The following is a 23,109-nucleotide window of genomic DNA, read 5'->3' as shown; positions in this document are numbered from 1 at the left end:
ATAGATAGTTTTTGGGAGGGTTGTTCTGTTAACTGCTTGAGCCCTCGAATTACCCTGTTCTAAAACTTTTTATGATTTTAGAGACATGTTGCTGATGATATGAATTAAAGTGAAAAGTCATACCGTTATTCTGAACAAAGAAAGTGAGACAATTATTATTATTATTATTATTATTATTATTATTATTATTATTATTATTATTATTATTATTATTATTATTATTATTATTATTATTATTATTATTATTATTATTATTATTATTATTATTAATGTATAAATAACCTCACCAATCTTTATGCTTGTCACATTTATGGGGGGGGGAAACACAGTCAGTTTAATTTGTATTACTTTTTTGTATTTTTGACCAGTTTCCAGCTTTATGATCCACTGCAGTGATCCAGTCCATGTTTTGCGTCACTCTCTGAGGCGCCACAAACTGGGTTGCCATAATGGGTACATTTCAGCTTCTTCAGTCCTGCCTGTTATCAATGCGAGGAAAAGGGGGAGAATTGTAGCGCGACAAGGCAACAAACCAGACAACAAAAGGAAGTAAGGGCTTTACGCAGAGTGGTTTTATGTTGCTTGCAACATTTTCATCATATTGTTTAATACAAACCTCTTTTTTACTTACTCGGCTCGGAAGTCATACCGACAAAGATGATCTAATCAGATGAGGAGGTATATTTCACTGGAAGCTGTAACGACGTCTTACGTATTTGCTTTTAGCTTGCTATGCTAACATCCTTCTGCTAGGCCAACCCACTCTTTAGCCTGTTCAAGCTAATAATGTTTTGTATTTTTAAATATCTACTTAAACTAAAAGTGCGATACTGCTCGGTGGGGGTTATCATGATTTACTTAATCTTACAAAGAACGCAAATACGTTTACGTGCAGTGACTGAAGCTGTATTTATTATGACAATTTTTTCAATTTGTGTTTTGGCTTATTACTTTAGCCTTTTTGGCTTTTTAAAGAATTATCTTAATTCCGCTTACTGCTTCTAAGACGGCCGAAGCATTCTCAGACACACATAGTGACTGAACATGTTTCTAATTTGAGCATTTGTTTATGATTTACGTGTACCAGAATATTAACACATCAGCATGAATAGTAAATCATTTTCTGGGTTGACAAGATTCCATGTATAATTTTTGAAGCTGTGGATACAAATGTAGGCTTGACAGCATGGTAGTGTAAAGAAAATCACATCTAAGGTCATAACCTAATATTCATATAACTTTATTATATAACTTTTTATAAATACGACGTGCGTGTGTATGTATTACGTTTAAAATGACACCAATATCAGGTGTACAGGTTCAGAACTAGAACAGCGACTTTATCTTAAAGGCAGAACATCTGGATTTATTTGTGTTTTGTTTTGTTTACGTTTCTCAATTTACATTTAGACCTATGGAGTTGAATATTTATTCTATTAACATTTTTTTTCAAGCTTTGGAAAAATCAAATGTAGTTTTGTTGAATAGAAACTTCAATTTTACACTACATATTGTTATTTAACATAGCTACCAATAAAGTGTCTGGAAAGTTGCTAATAGTAACTTACCTTCTGTTATCTATTAGTGGGACAATCTCCAATTTAGTTCGTTCAGATTATCACAATATGATCTAAATCTGTACTGTCTAATGCTTTGATAGTCACCTCTATTTTCTTTGTTTCACCTCCAATACGATGAGGTCTCTTACTTTTGTAAGATACTTTTTATTTGTGGTTTCAATTTAACGTCATTTATTTTGTATTAATGTGCTTAATGTGTGTGCTTAATGCGTCACATTGAACACAGTTGGGATAAATTCACCGACATAAGAAGTGAAATTTGTAAACAAGAAGCTGGATGTGCAACATCTGTCTTTCGGCGAGAAGAGCAGTAGTGCTGGGTTGGGTAGAATAAGATTGTTGACTAGTCTCTGAAAAGTCACAGAGGATTTCTCCCTCAGAAGCCATCGCAGCGAGGATAATAGTGGTCTACATAACTTTGCAAAACACAAAGTTTGACATTGATTCCTCAGTAGGCAGTAAAACAAGAGAAAAGTTATTTTCTTATTTCTTCAAGCATCTCTAAATGCTCTCCTGTTCCTCCTTTTCCAGATTCATCTAAACACCCCACCAGTGGCTGGGGTCTGTTTTGGGCCAGGCGTGGCTCAGGAAGAAGATGCACCGCGGGGATAAGGACTTACAGTCATCTGCACGCAAGATGGGGACGTCCTTGCTTTTCCAGCTGTCGGCCTACGAACGCGAGCTGGACCTGGTGTTTCTGGACCACAGCTACGCCAAACCATGGAACGCTCACCCAGATGCCAGCAGCGCTCGGCCCACAAGAACGCTGTTTGTCACTCCGCGTCGTCAACCTGAGACTTTATCGTGAGTATAAAAAAAGTTTTAAGCGTTCTAAGGAAATAGACACGTGGCTACTTTGTTGTTTACTCTAAAGGGTGGATCATTTCTAAACAGTTCCTCGTACGATTCCTTTGTTGTTTTCTTCCGTACAGAGACTCGGATTCCCTAATAGATGTGGAAACGATCACACCAACACCTGTTCCCCTGTATGACAACCAGAAGGCTCAGAGTGTGATGAAGGAGTGTGAGAGGCATGTCCTGTTTGCTCGAACAGCCGCCGATGGCCCCCCACCTCCAGATGACTGGGAGGAACATATAAACAAGTAATCAGACTTGCTTATTGATCACTTCTACTGCCATATTTGAAGCTTATAAGTCTAACACACCGATCAGCAGGTCAGTGTTTTGAGATCATTGTTCTTTTTCAGGACGGGCTGGTCAGTGACCCAGAACAAGTTGTTCAATAAAGTCCTTAAAGCTCTTCAGGGAGAAAGACTGGCACGACTGGCCAATGAAAATGTAATCTTTTTTTTCTTCGCTGTTGTTTCTGTATTAGTTTTCAACTTTAGACGATTAATTTGTGTGGAACGCATCAAAATGTTTTTTTTCTTTCTGTGCTTGAATATTATAATCGCCTTAAACTTCAGTTTTTGTGTGAGTAAAAGTTGTTGCGATTTTCTGGATTCGGTATTTAGACCAAAGACCCTGAAATGCTGCACTTGATCAGTAATGACACATTTTTCTTCATTGGTATATTTTAGGCTTCTAACGAGCCCATTCTGCGGAGGATAGCTGTAGACAAGTGTGCCAGGAAGGTGCGACACGCGCTCGCCAGCGTGAACTGGGAAACCAAGCTGACGCAATGGCTGCACACCATGCTGATCGAGTCGTTGAGTCTCCCCATGCTTGCTGCTTACTTGGATGTGCTGCAAACTTTAAAAAGCAAGGTATGATTTAGTCACCCCTTGGTCACCAGCTCTTGGCGTATATAATACACCAAGATCTGAGCTGGTGTATGTAATATTTCATTACTTGCTTGATCAGAGAGCTAAATTTTGATTTTTTTGTTTACGCGAAGCTGCCGACGCTCATCGACAGAATGCTACTGCCGTCTGCAAAGACTGGAGCTCCGAGTGCGGAGGCTTTGTCTCTGCTGCTGAAGCGTCCCTGGGATCCTGCTGTTGGAGTTCTTTCGCAGAACAAACCGGTAAAATCCATGACTAATGAGAAAGGAAGTATTTATTGGATGTGTTTTTTTTTCTTCAGTGTAAGTAGTGGTCAAGTCTTGAATAAATTACAACAAAGTTTTTCCTATGCTTGTTGAGTCAGAAATCCTCTAGCAGCGACTTATCTGGGTCTGTAGTTGGTATAAAACCAACTACAGACCCTCATTTATTTGTTATTGCATATTTCCCCTACATCACACAGCCATAGTTTTAACTTAAATGTGTTTTACTACAATTTTGTATGAAAAAAACTAATGTTTGACTAATACTGCGAGACGCAGCATGTTGCTCAGATAGATGTGACTTGATCCACTCTCCATCCATCTGTATGTTGCAGTGCAAGCTTCCTGGGTCTCCTCTGATCCTCATCGCGCCGTCTAGCCCAACAAATCCGTCCCTCTCCACCTCACGGAGAATGAGGTTTTGGCAGTCGCAGCTCTCCTGCCTGGGAAAGGTTGAAAATCTCTCTCTGTTCTAGTTTTCCATTTGGAATGGAAGTCATTTTGTTTTCCTTGCAGATAAACGTTTTAATGAGTGCTGTTTTTACTGCAGGTCATCCCGGTACACACTCACGTGAACAGTGGGGCCAATATTGGAATCACGCAATGTTTGGAGCACATGCTGGGAACGGTCAGAGCCAAAGTCATGGAGGTGTGTCTTTATATATGTATTTATCACTGTGTGGTTGCTTCCTATCGGTGTTTTTAAGATGTACATTAAAAATAATTGTACCCATCAAAATATCATATTAAGAAATTGCTTTTTGTTTGTAAATATTATGACTAGCCTAACAAAATCCTTGTTTTTATCGATAAAATCTACGGCTCTAAAACCAGGACAAGAATGATTTGCCAGTTCACCACGTGTGCAGATCCACATATGCTATAAAATGTTTTTAATGATATTATTTCGTAAACTTTGTCCGACAGGTTCACAGTCACTTCCCACACAAGCCCATCATCCTGGTCGGCTGGAACGCTGGCGCTCTTATCGCTTGTCATGTAAGAGTTGAAGAATTGTACCACAATCATGCATCATGATGTGTAAATTTATGTTTTTTTGTTGTTTTTTTTTTCTAAATAAAAACTTGAAGCTATTTTCTGCCAGGTATCCCTCATGGAGTATCTGACGGCTGTCGTGTGTCTCGGCTTTCCGCTCCTAACAGTCAACGGACCAAGAGGGGTGAGACCTCAACTATCCTCCTACTCACCGTTAAAAAGTATGAACGTCAGCTTGAATTCAGGTCTGTGATGAGCTGCTGGTGTGTTGCTGGTCTGCAGGACGTGGACGACCCGCTGCTGGACATGAAGACCCCCGTGTTGTTTGTGGTTGGGCAGAATGCGCTGCAGTGCACCACAGATGGCATGGAGGAGTTCAGAGAGAAGCTGAGGGCAGACAACAGCTTGGTGGTGGTCGGAGGAGCAGACGACAACCTCAGGTTGGTCACCGTCCTGCACAAGGTTTAAACTGGTTCAAGAGCCGGTTTAAAGCTTACTGGTTCTGTTACACCTAGAGAGGCAGCTTGACGCCTCTTCGTTAGCTAACTTAAAATTCTTTCTCTGTTATATTGAGCTTAGAGAATCACAATGCGGGGAGACTGTGGTATCAGTGCATGACTAGGCCTGTCACGATAGCAAATTTTGCTGAACGATTAATTGTCTCAAACATTATTGCAATAAACGATAATATTGTTTGAAGACCTTTTTACACTGAAAATGACGTAATAACGCATGTGATTTCTTGCCAAAGTTAGATACACTTTATTTTCAACAGAACACTAAACACTGTAACTGGTAAACAAAATAAACAAAACAACCAAAAACAAAAATAAAATGGATTCTCAGTCTCCATTAACAAAAAATGTACTGGAAAAAAAACTAAACAACATAAAGCCAAAGTGTAAATAAATACTGCATTCAACCAAAAGAGGGCAGATTATGAAGTCTGTATATTATGTTGCCCTTCAGTAATAATTAGATTTAAATGGGCACATTGACTACCTGATGCAATAGTTCACACTACACGATTTTTTGCTCCTATTTTTCCCCTTACAACAATCTTAAAACGTTGGTCTTTCTAAGATTGTGTGGTGTGTTACCGTAGATCCTCGTTGCCGCTCTGATCTAAATCAGGGGTTTTCCCCACTGGGATCTTTAACGCAGCCTGTTGAATGTGACAGGTAACCAATCAGAAAGCGTGGATTCTCCTCCATGTTTTCTGAGGGGAAATTACGGACGCAACCCGAAGTCCAGCGGACATTGGAGATGATATGTGGAAACAACATTAATGTTTATTCAACATGCAAAGAATATAGAAATGACAAGAGGAGGAGTTGGAGCGAAACCGGTAACTTTTCAGCTGTTCTTCGTTAACGTGAGGTAAATAGGTTCTGATGATTTTCATTCAGTCAGGACTTTACGCTGACACTAGAGCCACATGCATTGCAGGTAGATTGTAGTAAAGCATTGATTAAGGCCTGGTTTTAAAATTAGTTCACTGGACTTGTAGCCATTATTTTGTGCCCATTGTTGGACACCACACGGCAGGACCGAACCCGATCGAACCGTTATACCTAGGATTTCTGTCGGCTAATGTGTGGTCTGTCAGGTTTTGAAAATGGGCCGACAATCGGCCGACAGCTCTAAGATCGTGTCGTGTGCGCTGGGCTTTACACTAAGGAAATGAGGAAGGGAGGAGTCAAGAGATACAGCCGGCATTAGGAGAGCAAGCTGAGTAGTATAAAAGTTGAATGGTGAAAATAGCACAAAGTATGCAGGAGAAGAAGCGTGGCGAAATTTACAGAGCAACCAGGAAAGTGGAACTCAATAGTGTGAATGAATGCCTACAGCATTCACACTAATAAAAATGTGTAGGGCGGTAAAGTGGAGGGACCAATGGTTCCCTGGCCCAACCTGTTCTGGTGAAGCTGCGCAGGTCACTTCCAGTTCAGACTTGTGGGAATAATGTATTTAGTGCCCACAGATTATTTATTTTCATAGCGCATGCTCACTGTGAGCTATTAGTACCCCAGCAACAGTTGCCATGCTGCTGACAATGATGTCATCAGCCTTATTTCAAATGATGTCAGTCTCCATCTGACATCAAAGGCCCTTCTAAGGATGCCTCTGTGATGTGTGATGTCATAGTCCATGACATCACCAACTGATCAGTTGAGTCTCCGGTCAGTCAACACAAAATTCATTTGGACACTTTAGCTGACGGAATAAAGATGAGCAACGAAAGCGACGTTTATGTGAGACCCAAGGTCTCCTTTTGGAGCAAAGTCAGAAAGACGTGTTCTAACAGAGTTCATCCTGGGCAAACCACCCCAGATTATAGGAAGAAGAAATTTCTCAGCGAGCTTCTTTGGAAAATAATAGAGAAAGTGGCAGACGGCCCCACCATGCATCTCGTCAGAGAAATCTTTTTAGAACAGCACAAAAAACTTTTGGCCTTACTGCTGAGACAAACGGGGGAAATAAACGTGGACGTACTTTCAGATGTAGCAGAGGAACTGAGCGACAGAATTTTCCAAAGTATTGCGAGGGACGCGTTCCACTATGCTTCAGGACTTAATTTGATTGCCCTACTCGACTACCCGGAAGGGCATATATTTATCGTGAGAAAATTCAAACACCACTTGGAGAATCCGGTTCCTAAAAAGAAAATGTTTACGACTACAAAAATGAAGATCAGGAGGACATTGTTTCCCAATGAGGATTTGTATAGTGATGAAAATTGCCTGAGTGAGTCTTACACTCAGGCAGAAATGGATCCCGAACAGTTTTTAAAGGACGCAAATGAAATGGGATTTAAACGGGGAACTGAAGCTCAAAGGAAAAATATGGTGGAAAGAATATTTTGGAGACTGATTTATATATCAAGTTACAGATCCAGTTATGGCTCTTATAAAATGAAGGACACCGACCCCGTCCACAAGAAGCTTGGTCCAAAACTTTGGGAAGCAGTAAAAGACATAGATTTTATATTTTTTGAGGAGATGGAGACAAAACTCAGCCAGGACATATTTCAACTTCTGAGCGGAAATGATGACGTAGTTCAAGAGTTATTGTTTAAAATGATAAAAAGTGAAAACCCGCTGGTCATTTATAAACTCACTGAATGCTTCAGAAGAACCCTGGCACGTCCAAGAAAAATTCATTTGAAGAAAAGTTATATTAGAAAGATGTGGAAGTGGATTGAACAGGCTGTCTGCTGTGGAGAAGATTTAGAAGAAAGTCAAGATGTTTTTAACAATGGACCAAATGTTGAGCCTCGCCCTGCCTCTGACTTGGTACCGGCCTCTGAGTCGGGGCCGGCCTCTGACTCGGGACCGGCCTCTGACTTGGGGCCGGCCTCTGAGTCGGGACCGGCCCCTGAATCCTGTCCGGCCTCTGAGTCGGGACCGGCCCCTGAGTCCTGTCCGGCCTCTGAGTCGGGGCTGGCCTCTGACTTGGGGCCGGCCTCTGAGTCCGGTCTGGCCCCTGACTCGGGTCCGGCCCCTGACCCGGGTCCGGCCCCTGACTCGGGACCGGCCCCTGGCTCGGGGCCGGCCTCTGAGTCGGGACCGGCTCCTGGCTCGGGACCGGCCTCTGACTCGGGACCGGCCTCTGAGTCCGGTCCGGCCCCTGACTCGGGTCCGGCCTCTGAGTCGGGGCTGGCCTCTGAGTCGGGGCCGGCCTCTGAGTCGGGACTGGCCCCTGGCTCGGGACCGGCTCCTGGCTCGGGACCTGCCTCTGACTTGGGACCGGCCTCTGAGTCCGGTCCGGCCCCTGACTCGGGTCCGGCCTCTGACTCGGGTCCGGCCTCTGACTCGGGACCGGCCCCTGACTCGGGACCGGCCTCTGACTCGGGACCGGCCTCTGAGTCGGGGCCGGCCTCTGAGTCGGGACTGGCCCCTAGCTCGGGACCGGCTCCTGGCTCGGGACCTGCCTCTGACTCGGGACCGGCCTCTGAGTCCGGTCCGGCCCCTGACTCGGGTCCGGCCTCTGACTCGGGACCGGCCCCTGACTCGGGACCGGCCTCTGAGTCGGGGCTGGCCTCTGACTTGGGGCCGGCCTCTGAGTCCGGTCTGGCCCCTGACTCGGGTCCGGCCCCTGACCCGGGTCCGGCCCCTGACTCGGGACCGGCCCCTGGCTCGGGGGCCGGCCTCTGAGTCGGGACCGGCTCCTGGCTCGGGACCGGCCTCTGACTCGGGACCGGCCTCTGAGTCCGGTCCGGCCCCTGACTCGGGTCCGGCCTCTGAGTCGGGGCCGGCCTCTGAGTCGGGACTGGCCCCTGGCTCGGGACCGGCTCCTGGCTCGGGACCTGCCTCTGACTCGGGACCGGCCTCTGAGTCCGGTCCGGCCCCTGACTCGGGTCCGGCCTCTGACTCGGGACCGGCCCCTGACTCGGGACCGGCCTCTGAGTCGGGGCCGGCCTCTGAGTCGGGACTGGCCCCTAGCTCGGGACCGGCTCCTGGCTCGGGACCTGCCTCTGACTCGGGACCGGCCTCTGAGTCCGGTCCGGCCCCTGACTCGGGTCCGGCCTCTGACTCGGGACCGGCCCCTGACTCGGGACCGGCCTCTGACTCGGGGCCGGCCTCTGAGTCGGGACCGGCCTCTGAGTCGGGACCGGCCTCTGAGTCGGGGCCGGCCTCTGAGTCGGGGCCGGCCTCTGAGTCGGGACCGGCCTCTGAGTCGGGACCGGCCTCTGACTCGGGGCCGGCCTCTGAGTTGGGGCCGAGTTGGGACCGGCCTCCGAGTCAGGACTGACCTCTGAGTCGGGCAATAGGGCGAGTCGCCTTTCGGCATTTCAAGTTAGGAAAGCCCAAATAAATAGACATGTCCCCAAAATAAAACACCCCTCAACAATGCAGACTAAAACACAACCCAAAGAAATAGCTGAAGCATTCGCAGAATACTATAAAAAACTATATGATAATACGGACAAAAACACTCAGGAAGATGTAACATCCTCTTTTTTCAAAAAGATTAATCTCCCAACTTTGTCAGAAGAAGAGTCGCTGGAAATGACCCGACCTATAACTTCACAGGAAATTATGAATGTTATTAAAAACCTCAAAAACAACAAACCTCCGGGGACAGATGGACTGCCAGGGGAATTCTACAAAACATTTAGCCAAGAACTAACGCCAGCAATATGTAAGGTATTCAACTATGCACTAACAGAGGGGGATCCCCCTAAATCACGGTCTGAAGCCATTATATCGGTAATCTATAAAGAAGGTAAAGACCCAACTATGTGTGAAGGCTACAGACCCATGAGTTTATTATGCAACGATTTAAAAATACTAACAAGTATAATGGCAAAAAGAATGCAAAAATATATAGCTAAATTGATTAAACCAGACCAAACGGGATTTATTCTGGGGAGGCAGGGAGCAAACAATATTAGAAGAATATTAAATGTAATGTCATATACAAAATTTAAATCATTATCCTCCCTTTTAATTAGTTTAGATGCCCAAAAGGCTTTTGACAGGGTAAAATGGAGTTTTTTATACCAGACATTATTGAGATTTGGATTTTCACAGCAATTTGTTGAATGGGTGAAAGTAATCTATAAAAATCCAAAATCCCGAATTCGAATTAATGGGTACTGTTCAGAATTTTTTGATCTCAAGAGAGGAGTTAGACAGGGGGACTGTCTAAGCCAGGGGTGGGCACTCCTGGTCCTCGAGGGCCGGTGTCCTGCAACTCTTAGATGTCTCCCTGGTCCAACACACCTGAATCCAACAGCTGAATCTCCTCCTAAATGCAGTCAAGTTCTCCAGAGTCCTGTTAACGACCTCATTATTTGACTCAGGTGTGTTGAAGTAGAGATGCATCTAAAAGTTGCAGGACACCGGCCCTCGAGGACCAGGAGTGCCCACCCCTGGTCTAAGCCCTCTACTATTTGCGGTTAATATTGAACCGATGGCAGAAGCAATAAGACAGAATAAACAAATCCAGGGAATAAGAGACGAGGGAGGGGTGGAACATAAAATATCACTGTTTGCCGACGATCTATTAGTACTCCTAACAGAACCACTCCGGTCAGTACCAGCTCTACTAGAAAGCCTTAAAGAATATGGGAATATCTCTGGGTATGCGAGTAACGAAAGTAAATCAGTAGCAATGATGGTATCAGGGGAATGCCCAGCACAGCTAAAAGATAAAGTAAAGTTCAAATGGACCGATAAAGGATTTAGATACTTGGGCATAATTATCACACCTCGAACTTCACAATTATTCAAAGCAAATTATGAGAAACTGAAGAAGGAAATTATAAAAGACCTAGAAAGATGGGAGATCCTACCACTGACCCTCGGGGGAGGGTAGAAACAGTCAGAATGAATGTATTACCAAGACTACTGTTTGTATTCCAATCACTCCCAGTTTCCATTCCTAACTCCTTTTTTAAAGAGATGGATAAAAGAATATCAAGGTTTGTATGGCAAATAAAAAGGCAAGAATCAAATTTAAAATACTTCAGTCCTCAAAGAGTAATGGAGGGTTAGGTTTACCGGAATTAAAGAATTATTATTTAGCTGCTCAACTGAGAGCCATAGCTCTATGGTTAGCAAAGGATCAAGAGACAATATGGGTAGATATGGAGCAAAGAGCCTGCCCAAATCTGTCCCTAGAGTCACTGCCCTTTACATCAAAGAAATCTCAAAATTCAAAATTACTGGATTAAGGAAACGATTAACATTTGGTCAAGAATAAAAAAGAAATTGAATTTCCCTGACTCTATATCAAAAATTGTAAAAATAGTGAAGATTCCAGATTTTACCCCAGCTACTATGGATACAGGGTTTGAGAGATGGACAAAAGGGGGACTGGTATTTATAGCACAGCTTTTTAATGGATCAATAATGAAATCTTTTGAACAAATCCAAAGGGAATTTAATCCACAAAAAACAGATTTTTACAGATACTTGCAACTTAGACATTATCTCCAGAATCATAGTGAATGGCAAAAAATCTCAACAGATATGACCAAGACTGAAGAAATTTTATTATCAATAGCAAAAGGTGAGTCAACAAAAGGCATGATCTCAAAACTATACAAAAGCCTGCAATATGAATCCAGTGTTAATGATAAGTAGGCCTGTCACGATAGCAAATTTTGCTGAACGATTAATTGTCTCAAAAATTATTGCGATAAACGATAATATTGTTTGAAGACCTTTTTACACTGAAAATGATGTAATAACGCATGTGATTTCTTGCCAAAGTTAGATACACTTTATTTTCAAAAGAACACTAAACACTGTAACTGGTAAACAAAATAAACAAAACAACCAAAAACAAAAATAAAATGGATTCTCAGTCTCATTAATAAAAAATGTACTTGAATAAAAACTAAACATAAAGCCAAAGTGTAAATAAATACTGCATTCAACCAAAAGAGTGCAGATTATGAAGTCTGTATATTATGTTGCCCTTCAGTAATAATTAGATTTAAATAGAGAAGATGGGCACATCGACTACCTGATGCAATAATTCACACTACACGATTTTTTGCTCCTATTTTTCCCCTTACAACAATCTTAAAACGTTGGTCTTTCTAAGATTGTGTGGTGTGTTACAGTAGATCGTCGTGGCCGCTCTGATCTAAATCAGGGGTTTTCCCCACTGGGATCTTTAACGCAGCCTGTTGAATGTGACAGGTAACCAATCAGAAAGCGAGGATTCTCCTCTGTGTTTTCTGAGGGGAAATTACGGAGGGGAATCCCAAACAGCTGACACGGCGCAACCCGAAGTCCAGCGGACATTGGAGATGATATGTGGAAACAACATTAATGTTTATTCAACATGCAAAGAATATAGAAATGACAAGAGGAGGAGTTGGAGCGAAACCGGTAACTTTTCAGCTGTTCTTCGTTAACGTGACGTACATAGGTTCTAATGATTTTCATTCGGTCAGGACTGACACTAGCAACATGCATTGCAGGTAGATTGTAATAAAGCATTGATTAATGCCTGGTTTTAAAATTAGTTCACTGGACTTGTAGCCATTATTTTGTGCCCATTGTTGGACACCACACGGCAGGACCGAACCCGATCGAACCGTTATACCTAGGATTTCTGTTTGTGGTCTGTCAGGTTTTGAAAATGGGCCGACCGACAGCTCTAAGATCGTGTAGTGTGTGCTGGACTTTACACTAAGGAAATGAGGAAGGGGGGAGTCAGTGGAGAGCACCGGAGTTGAGCCTTTTTTCATTCAGTGTCATTAACAGAAAGAGGAAAAGGCCGGAAGAGACGATAATGCCGATAATTAAAATGACGTCAATAGTTTCAATTTATCGTACGATTAATTGATTTATGGTTTATCGCGACAGGCCTATGCATGACTCTTTGAAAAAACATGCAGCAGTTGATGTGAAGATATACCAGCATCAAGAGATTTTTATTTTTAACTGTCTAATGCCAAAAATAACTTTCTGTCATTTTTGTTAAATGTGGGCATCTACTGCTGTGAAACTGCATATTGCATCAACATACACACCTGGAATATATTGGCCCACACCGCTGCGATATTAATATTGCACATACTGATGTTGTTGTTGCAATATTTTTTGCAGTTCTACATTTTATCTGCTGTTTATCTGTTATTTATCGTGTTGTTATTGAAAGTACATAGTTTTTTATCACCATCTGTCAAGAACAACATGATATTTAATAATCTATGTAATCTTGAAAAGTCAGAAAATGAAAGTTTAGAGTTCCCAGAGTTTCACATTTAATTTTCTAAGAGACATATTTTACTCTGACCTTTATTTTGTGAAGAGTGGGGCTTTAGCATTGATTTACATTTAGCTGATCATCTTTTTATCTGCGGTTTACTCATTACAACTCATCAGATTTTGCCTAACTCACTGATTGTATTGTTTTCTCAGTTACTAAAAGATAAACACGTATATTGAAAAATGGGGATTAGAAGAGATCATTTCACTTCTATAGGATTTTAAACTGGGCCCAATTCATTTTAAACTGAAACATTTTTATTAATCCGGGTGAATGCTTTATAATCCCAAATATCTGATCTGGGATCAGGACAGGTAGCGCTGTAAAGGTGAAACGAAGCTCCGTTTGAACCTCTGTGTGTCCGTGAAGGCGAGGTGCTCACTAGCAGTTCTTAGTTCAAATTTTTGCTCAGCTGAAGCAGCAGCGTTCCAGTCATTGATTTTCGCTGCTGCTTCATTGGGGGCGTTAATGTGCTGGTTTGTACACTGTCTCGGTGTATTATTGGAACGGGCTTCTCCTGATGTTGCAGTGACTCAGTTGCTCTACGACGGCAACATTTTTGCATGTAAGCAGCACAAAGCTGGCTCAGTTTGGTCTGTGGATGAATCGCCAAAGAGAACAGAGGCGACAGAATAGTTTGGGTTTATTTTTCTCTTGCTGAGAAGTCACAGCTGATGTCTGAAAAGAGATTAAGTAAGCCTCACATTGCAGATTTATGCAAGTTATCAAACTTTTCTTCACTAAATAAATGTATTTTTTCTTAAAAAAAAAAAAAATTTGTACTTTATGTGAGGCAAAGAGACTGTAAGGAGTTAAAGTGGCTGCACCTTGGACATCACTTTCTGTTTTTGAAAAAAATCCATGAATTTCTCCACAGAATCAATTCGGCTAAGATGAAGTCGGAAGGTTTGACGCAGACGATGGTGGACCGCTGCATTCAGGATGAGATAGCTGACTTTCTGTCAGGGGTTCTGGCCCGGGCAGAGGGCCACAGTCACGGCTCCGGAGAGATGAGAGACCTAGACACGGAGAAGAAGAAGCGGCCTCGACGGGAGCTTCCCTTTGACGTGGAGAGAGGTCGACCTTCGTCTCCGGCTCTTAGAGTTCCCATTTCACCCTCAGGTTCAGAGGTTTGTTACAATCCTGTATTTGTACAGTAGCTGTGCTTCCATTGATCATAAAATTTCACAAACTGGAATTGCAGAAATAAATTTGTTTAATGGAAACATTTTGAACAATTTTGGGAAAAAATAAACAAGTTAAGTTTTTGGAAAAAAAAGTTTTTGCGCTACGATGAGGTGATTATTTTTTTTGGTCGTCTCATAATTTGTGTATTTTGCAAAACTGATTTGTGTCTCTTATTTAATAGAAACACAGCAACTGCAGATTGTGGGGTTTTTGAAATTAGCGGAATATCGCCAAAGTTTTGCCCACATTTGTAATTGAAACAGTCAATTACAGTTTACAAATAGGATTTCTGTGCATGGGGGTTTAGTGTTTTGGTCTGTGTTTTTTGTATAAATTACATACACATGACAATTATCACCATTTTCACCACAAACAGAGGTCATTTGTGGAATGTGAGGACATTTTCCTGCTCCTCACTTTTTTCAGTAGTACTGAGCTGTGCTAGTTATGTTTAGAGGTGTGGTGTGAATAAGTTTTGGTTAAACATAAATGTTTCCTTATACCAAAACATTAACGATTTTTTCTTAAAATGTTTTTTTTTTCTTTTCAAAGCCAATTTTCAAAATTTTACCCAATATTCTGTTTAGATTTATTCAGATGAAGTGAAGTGAACATCTATTTTTGTATCTTAAAGTAAGAAGTTATTTTTTTTTGTTTCAAACAATAGAATGCAACAGATCCACCAGACACAGAAGCCAAGATAAATAATTTACAGTTAAACTTGGGAGCACTGTTGTTGGTGACCCTATTCTCCTGCAAGAGAAGAGTGTAAAAATTGATAATTAGCTTCAGTTTTCTTCTATATAAAATAAATCCTGGATATTTCAGTTGACTCAGAGTTGTGGCGTATCTCTTCTGTTCTCTCAGGATTTGTCCAGCGTCTGCAGCAGCCCCACCTCCAGCCCCAAACCGAAGACTTCTGGTCTGTCTCCAGCACAAAAGTCCAGCCTGATCACAGCCACGCAGCTCCTCAAGACGCACATGCAGCGCTCTGGCACCGTGCTCACTCACAAGCAGGCTCAAGGTTAGTTAATCTCCCAACTCTGGATGCTTTAAAACACTCTGTAAGCTTTCACATTCCTGGTACCTGAGCATAAACAACCCTCCCTTTGTTTAAATATTTTTGGAAGTTAATCGCCTCAACTTTGGCTGAACTTTGCACAAGCAGACGCCGTGGTATGCGAGATGTGAAAACGATTGCAGCGTGTTTTATCGTGTCACGACATCCGACGGGGTCAGATGGAACGTGACTGAAATGCTTTCCTCTCATCCTCTTGTCTCCTCTCCTTCTGCAACTTTCCTTTCTGGCTTTTTTCCGATTCATTCCAGCTCAGTTTGCTGCTTTTATGAAACAAAACATGCTTGTGAGGAAAAATCTTCCTCCTGGCACCCCTCCTTGTATTTTTGGTAAGTATCTGTCTATCTGTCTCTCCTTCTCTTTTCTGTCTTCTGGTCTTTTCTCTTCCACTTAGTTCTTCATGTAAATTCAAATAAAGTACCAGTTTAGAAGTACAAAAATATATAGAAATGTTGTATTATAGTAAAAATGATCTTATTTTCCCTGGCAAAGGAATTAAACCCTTATTAACCCAGGTTGCCTCAGTGCTTCTGTCATTGTGTGTTGATGCTTCTTTGCCCATGCAGTTCCAGTGACCAGTGATCAGCTGGAAGGCCTGGACAGAGATGAACTACGTCCTCACGGCAAGAGGAGGCAGACACCCAGTCCCACGCCCAGCAAGGCCTCCAAGAGAGCAAAGATTAAAGTTACCATTGTTTCCCAAAGCGAGTCAGCAGGAGGCGCCATCAGCCCTGCTGAAGGTAGAAAATCTGGATAACTTCTATATTTCCACATAATGTAGTGTTTTGGTTTGTGCTTTCCTGTTGTAGCAAAAGTGCCAACTTTTGTGTGTTTAGTAATGAAAATGATTCATCTCGGGTGACATGTGAAACTCCCTGAATGTGTTTAGCTTCACTTAGGAATATCTTAGTTTGAAATCATCAACTTTGATTCATAAATGGGTAATTTGCATATTTATTTATTTCACACTTTAAGCCCTGAAATGAAATGAAATTTGGCATAAAATTTGTGGACACGTTCAAATGGCAAGTTTTTGTGTTTATAAATAAATAAATATATATATTGCAGTGTTTCTATTTTTTGGAAATATAATAATAGGGAATGACCACAGATGTTGCACCGCAGTGCATTCTGGGTGCTATGTAGCAAAATGGCAAGTGCACTCAGAATAGGCAGCGCTCCATCAGGTTTTTAGACAAAAAAGAGAAAACAGTGAAATAGCAAGAATGAGGGGCAATTCTATTTATCATAGCAGGATTTTCATAGAGTTCAATATTATGAGAAAATGTGCCTTTTTTATACATTTTGAATCCATGTGAGACTTCTGACAGTGAACAGAGTGAACCTGTGATCCCGATTTTTTTTCTCTGTTTTTTATTCGACATTCTTGAAAGAAACACGACACGTTTTTGTCCAGGAGAAAAGAAAAGTTTAGGTATTTTAAAAGGAGTTGTGGAACATTTTGTTTATTTTATCTGAGTTTTTTAAGACCTCCAAAGTACAGCCAACAGTCTTTTTGAAGAGCATCTCATTTCCTCACAACATATTAACGCGTGTTAGTGATGGGTACCAGTCCAGCATGCAAGTAGATACAAAGTTGAAAATGAGCAGTTTTTCACATGATCTTTACGTCTGCGCCATTTAAATGACAATATCTTTAGGATAATGCTTGGATCCATTAACTCTTATTCTGAGTTTGAAGCCTGGATTCGTCACGTCCTGCAGTAATAGCAGCCATAGCTACCAGTTGAGAAATGTGCCATTAAAAGCTTCACGTGGTCCGAATCAATATGGCCATTAGAAAAACCCTTTATAAAATCTTTTTCATTTAGGTTTTTAATCACCCCTCGCCATCATTATTTCAGATTATGATGATATTGCTCTGGTGCTCTATCATCTTTATTTTTGATAGCTTGTGTGCTTATTTTTCTATAAATAAAAAGCAAGATTTTATCTTTAATTTGCTGATATTTCTCCTGATATCTATAGTTTGGATAATTCTTTCAGAACATCCAAACTATAGATGTTATTTTTTTTTTATCTTGGCTCAGAAGTTGTTTGGGGATTCAATGATAAAATCACCAGAAATCTCAGCAACTGACTAACATTCAGATTTCAAGACAAAATGACACGATCCAAAGCTCTTTTGTTGTTGTTCTTTGGTATTGCAATATTACAGAAGCGGAGTAGAGTGCTTTATCAACACGATGGTGTTATGTAAATCACAGAAAGTCAATCTACTGTCTTCCTAAATCTATCTGTAGCTGCCTGTCCTGATCTTGGGCTCTGTTTCTCTTCTCCCAGTGGGTGTCTCTGGCAAGCCTCTAACTGTGGCAGTGGGACAGACCGTGCCGGGTGCCAAGGAGCTTTCTGGACTCCTCACAGGCCAGCGGTAAGCTTGCCCACTCTCACAGGCACAACGTAGAGCTCCTAAAACCCTAAGCGTATCTACACCCACGTCCACGCCTCCCCCTGTTGGACGACAATGTGTCTGGTGCAGAGGGGATCGATGAGAGGTGGTACTCAGAATTTTGAGAGCTGAATGACGGCCAAGCAGCCTTTGCTGGTGTAGCTCCTGAGCAGACTGGTGGTGTGTGTGTCACTGCAGGTCTGGTAGTCTCTCAGAGGTGTCTGGTGCCCTGTCCCCAGGCTCAGGCTCATTCAGCAGCGTGCAGCCTTGCATGGTGTCAGTGTCCTCCACACCAGCCCAGGTGCAAGCTCCAGCCACTGCCCAAGGTATCTCTGTCTTGTCCCGCTTCGCACGCTCAGTTGCACGCAGCTGTGCAAAGAAAACGCAGCACGGCAGCTACAACACACACACCGTAATCTGTTGGCCTGAGTCAGATTGGAGTTCTGAACACTGGATGAGGACAGTGTGTGAGGGCAACATACTTTAGCAAACATCATCATTGATCACCTCTTGCGCCATTGCTGCTCGTCACTGATCCAAACCTTTCCCCCTGTTTTGGACGTGATTGTCCTCGTTTGTGCTTGTGTGTGTGTCCATGTGTTTAACCTTTTGGTTTATAAAAGTATTAATTTGGTCTTAATATCTGCTCAGGATACTTTTTTAAAAATTTATTTAACTTGCATATTTGCTGTTTATGCTTTCCTCTGCAGCACCGGCTTCCGCCAGCAGTCTTCTGCAAGGTCTAAGTTTCAGTCTGCAGGAGATCGTTACCAAAGCTCCTAACCTTCCCTCCACAGCAACAAGCACAGGCAGTACTCAGGTAAACAAGGAAAGAACTTTATGCTTTGTACAAATTATGATAACAAACAAGAGTATTGGAATAAAACCACTGCAGTTGCTATCAGAAGTTTGCTTACACTCATTAACATGACTGTTGTATTTATTTCTGGCTTTCAAAGATGCATGTAAACAGTTTTTAGGGGCTACAAGAGACATCCTTCAATGCAAAATACGGATTTTCTTTTGCCCAATATGGGCTTAGTTACCTCTATGAATATGTTCTCTCAGTAAAGGGCCTTTTTTCAGTCTGTATACTCCAGTTAACAATTAATCGATTATTAAATTAGTCGACCATTATTACTAATTGATTTATCATGATTAATACGATTAATTGTTTCAGCCGTAATCTATTGTAAAACCAGATTTAGTTTGGGTTGAGATCAGTGTCTAATTGTGTTTAGCTGTGGATTTGAGGTGAATTTGGAGGTAGTTCTTCACCAACTTTGGGAAATCCACAGTTAGCACTGGCAACAAAAGCATATGATGCTGTAAAGCCACTACCGGGCTTTACAGATGGTACAGTTTTCTCAAGTTAATTTGAAACCAATAATTTCCTTTAATCTAAGGAGTAAAGTCTAGGTAACATGACTGATCTAAGGATCCCAAAACATAAAAAGCTAAAATTCATCTTTGGTGATGAGTCTTTGAAGCTGGAAGGCTCAAACCTTTCCATCAAGCTAATCTCTTACAAAATGTCTGAAAAGACAAGTCCTATTTCAGAGATTTTTTTGTTTTTCAGTCCCCTAATAAGATATGAAATTTTAATACTAAATTGATTCTATGAAGCTGGATTGATGAGAATAAATAAAGAAAATCTCTCAAGTTTTTTTTTTTTTTCTTCTTCTCTCAGGCAGTTTGTGGAAAATCCCAGGAGGCGATCTTGAGCTCGGTCAGTACCGGTGGCAGCACTCTGCTCCGGGCAGTACCCGTGGTCACCTCAGGAAGCATCTCAAAAACCACCGCCATCCATCAGCTGCTCACCAACGGCGGACTGGCCAAACTGGCCAGCAGCTTGCCCGGCTTGGCGCACATCACCAATCAGACCGCTGGTATGTGTCGAACTGCCAAAACGCGACGGCCACGTTGAATGCCCGGGGGTTCATTCACTCTTTGTTTTGGAAACGGTAGTTCAGGACATTTTTAGGCCAGAGAGGATTACGGCATTGCAGAGACATAGAGGACAGCTCTGTGGATGAGTGTGAAGACGGGTTTACTCGGAAGGAGCCGACTGGTGGCAAGTTTGCAGAGTCGCACGTTCAGCTGACTCTGCATCAGTAGAACATTTGGACTCATGTTTATGGAAAAATTGCTTAATTATTTGATTCTGAAGAATTGAATATAAAATTATGTTGGATACGTTTGCTAAATTTATTAAAACATTCAATCCAGCCTGCTGCCATTGTCAGTCATTTGTTATAATTATCATTGCATGTTTCTTTTGTTTGTCTCATTATCTCGTAACATGCTGTGAATTGTTATTTTCAATCACCTGAGTTAAATAACATTAACACATGGTATTATTCAGTTCCTGTGCCTGTTACAATAAAGACTGAAATCAAACTCATCTGTCCATCGTTTCCTTTTATTTTGGTTTTCCTGTCTAACCATTGGGTGAAAAGCACAATTTTGTTCTCTATGGAGTACTAGCATGTCTAGGTTGTTATTGTTACAGGGTTTTTATCTGTGTGTTGTTAGGAGGGCAGAAAGCCCCGGCTTCTATAACGGTGACCCTCCGTGGAGCACGGCCGAGTAGCGCAGCAGCTTTCAGCCAAGCAGGTGAAACTGTGACGGCAGCTCAATCAGCTGAGCCCAAGGTGCGTCACTGGAGCCCGGTGAAGCTTTTTAGTTCCTCTGAACACAGCTTGGCTTTATCTTGCCCTGTGCATCAGCACGTACAAACTAATTTATGAACATACGTCTGCCTTAAAATGGGGGTGCAAAAGTGTATTAAGGTGAATAACGACTTGCTCTTGGAAACAGGTGACTGAATGCAGGGCAAGACAAAACATCTACCTATAAAATCTTAACTTGGGTTGTTGCAACATATTGCATTAAATTGACACGCAGCTGAGTTTGCTCACTTTTTCCTGCACGCTGCTGGTGAACTGGCAGAAAAAGTGTTTCCTTGCTTCCAACAGACAGAAATCGGGATGTTTGAATCATGTCCGGTCACAAAAACGCTAATATAGTGCCACTCATCACTCTTGCTATGAGTGAAAACTGTTTTTTACAACTTAAGGAGCAAAAACATATTCTGCACAAAAAGTACTTAAAAACTGCTGCTGAATTTAGTGTTTTTTTAGTGTAGATTTGCTTCAGTTTGTGTCGGAATCACAACAAATGTTAGTTTTATAAAGATTCTGTTATTTTCTGATTATTTTGAAATAAAAAGAATTGGCTGATATGAAATTTTCGTTTCATTTTTTTTTTCTTTTATTATTGTGAAACCAATATTTTTAACCAACATTTGGTGAGAATCTGTCGGCTCACATAATTACATCAAGCACTTAAAGGCAAAATAGGGAAGTGAACTGATTGCTCCCTGCAGATTGAACAGAATAGTTTTGTCATTGGGTTTCACTGTGCCCTTCTCACAGTAATGAACCTCTCAGCTCACTGTGTAAGATGATGCCGCATCGGCGACTGTTCTCTGCCTGCAGTGATGGACACAAAACCCCACGTCGTGCAGAATAAACAGCTGCCTTCTGTCCTCCAGAGGGGTGTCCCGTAGAGGTGGGAGGAGAAGCTTGGAAGTCATGATTGCTGTGTTTGTAGAGGGATTCAAGCTACAGCGCAAGATCTCCTCATTGTACTTTTAAGTAGGGCATTTTGACAGCAAGATATACGACTTGATCACATGTTATCCTCTCTGGAGAAAATTATATTGTGAGTGTAAGCCACAAAACTACCTGCATTGTGGTAAATTAGCTCTGACAAAAGCAATTGTCAAATAAAAATAAACTAAAATGGTTTTATGCACTTCTCAATTTGCCGAACCCTGGATTATTGTTCTCTCACAGCTTGTTGTAGATGGTTTGAATGTCACAGTTAGAAAATTTTTAACATTTTTGTTTGATAGACTTGGTTAAATTTCGGCATCATTCCTTAAAGCATATTGTTCTTCCCGCTGGCTGTGGAGCCTTGCAAAAATATTTATACCCCTTCAACTATTTAGCATTGGTTATGTGATTCACAAACGTTGATATGTCTTATTGAGATTTTACATGTTAAACCAATCCAGAATAGTTGTGAAGTTTTTGAAAGATTGCTACAAATATAAATGTATAATTGTGGCATGAATTTTTATTCAGTCTCCTTCACACTATTATCGCTGAATAAAATTTGGTGCATCCAGTTTCCTTCAGGGGTCACCTACTTTAAAATAGTCTATTCATGTGATTTTCCCAATTTTATTTAAGAAATTATGAAAATATAATTTTCCTTACACTTTGCTGGCTTATGCTGTTTTGGTCATTAATTCTCATTAAATCAAAGTAAAATGCATCCAACTGTGCAGTCATAATGTGACAATAGAATAGTTATAGGGGTAGGAATATTAAGGCAAGCCACTGTACATCATATCAGAATTCATTTTTTGACTGTGTTATATTTCTCTGATATATCTTATTTGTGCTAAACTAATTTCAAATGTCATTATTTGTTCAGAATCGCAAATAAAGTTGTTAAACATGTTCAACTCTCACAATAAACTTCGTTCCATTTAAGTGTATTTAGTTTGTACTGTTTCACTGCTTACATTTTATTTGGCCTTCTTGTTTGCACTGAACTGGTTTCTTCCCTCTGAGAACATTTGCTTTGCTCGACCAATCTAAACACTTTTTCCTGTGTGTTTAACAAGTAAAGAGACTCTGGTGTTACATTTTGAGGGATGGATACCATTTTGTGTTTACAGATACTGTATAAATACAGCGCACTCATTGCAGAAGACTTCCTGTCTTCAATTCCACCCAGCAACAGCAATCAGATAAGATAGAGATAAGAATATGTCTCGTCCTTCTTATGTAAGCCTCAGAATTTGCTAAAATGTACAGGAAACTGGTGCCAGACATAAAAAAAAAAACGTTGTTTACTTTTGCTATCAACTCCAGTAACTGATAGTGGTTTCTTAGGGATCCAACATGTTGATATATGAACTTCTCAGAAGTAATTTTTATGTGTTTGAGGATCCATTTAGATGCAGTGCCTTGCAAAAGTGTTTTCACCTTTTGCCACGTTGCAACCACAAGCTTCAATGTATTTTGCTGGGATTTTG

The 23,109-nt window shown here is 41.6% G+C and overlaps 1 protein-coding gene across 6 annotated transcripts; it reads left to right on the top strand.

The window, feature by feature from the left end:
- Window positions 1–494: 494 nt before the first annotated feature.
- Window positions 495–22,546, top strand: kansl3 (KAT8 regulatory NSL complex subunit 3). Of its 6 annotated transcripts, none has more exons than XM_023344307.1 (21): window positions 529–678; window positions 2,112–2,384; window positions 2,513–2,683; window positions 2,789–2,879; window positions 3,122–3,307; window positions 3,439–3,567; window positions 3,924–4,040; window positions 4,139–4,237; window positions 4,516–4,587; window positions 4,694–4,768; window positions 4,867–5,024; window positions 14,198–14,450; window positions 15,376–15,532; window positions 15,838–15,915; window positions 16,153–16,326; window positions 17,891–17,978; window positions 18,195–18,322; window positions 18,707–18,816; window positions 19,687–19,885; window positions 20,532–20,650; window positions 21,434–22,546. In XM_023344307.1, the coding sequence occupies exons 2-21, from the start codon at window positions 2,176–2,178 to the stop codon at window positions 21,434–21,436; spliced, it is 2,616 nt and encodes an 871-aa protein (XP_023200075.1). In that variant the 5' UTR covers window positions 529–678; window positions 2,112–2,175; the 3' UTR covers window positions 21,437–22,546. The 6 variants fall into 6 exon arrangements, with proteins under 6 accessions (XP_023200071.1, XP_023200075.1, XP_023200074.1 ...); XM_023344306.1 differs by having other exon boundaries at window positions 21,497–22,545; XM_023344303.1 differs by lacking the exon at window positions 21,434–22,546 and having other exon boundaries at window positions 495–549; window positions 20,532–21,174.
- Window positions 22,547–23,109: the final 563 nt, after the last annotated feature.

The sequence above is a fragment of the Xiphophorus maculatus genome, chromosome 12 (genome assembly GCF_002775205.1).
Source record: "Xiphophorus maculatus strain JP 163 A chromosome 12, X_maculatus-5.0-male, whole genome shotgun sequence".
Taxonomy (NCBI): Eukaryota; Metazoa; Chordata; class Actinopteri; order Cyprinodontiformes; family Poeciliidae; genus Xiphophorus; species Xiphophorus maculatus.
Note: the sequence above shows the minus strand (reverse complement) of the source record. Positions and strands in the feature narration are given on the sequence as shown.

Coding starts and splice junctions, on each gene's coding strand:
- kansl3 (XM_023344303.1), top strand. CDS start 2,176: ATGCACCGCGGGGATAAGGACTTACAGTCATCTGCACGCAAGATGGGG. Junction 2,880..3,121: donor CACGACTGGCCAATGAAAAT/GTAATCTTTTTT, acceptor GGTATATTTTAG/GCTTCTAACGAGCCCATTCT. Junction 3,568..3,923: donor TTCTTTCGCAGAACAAACCG/GTAAAATCCATG, acceptor TGTATGTTGCAG/TGCAAGCTTCCTGGGTCTCC.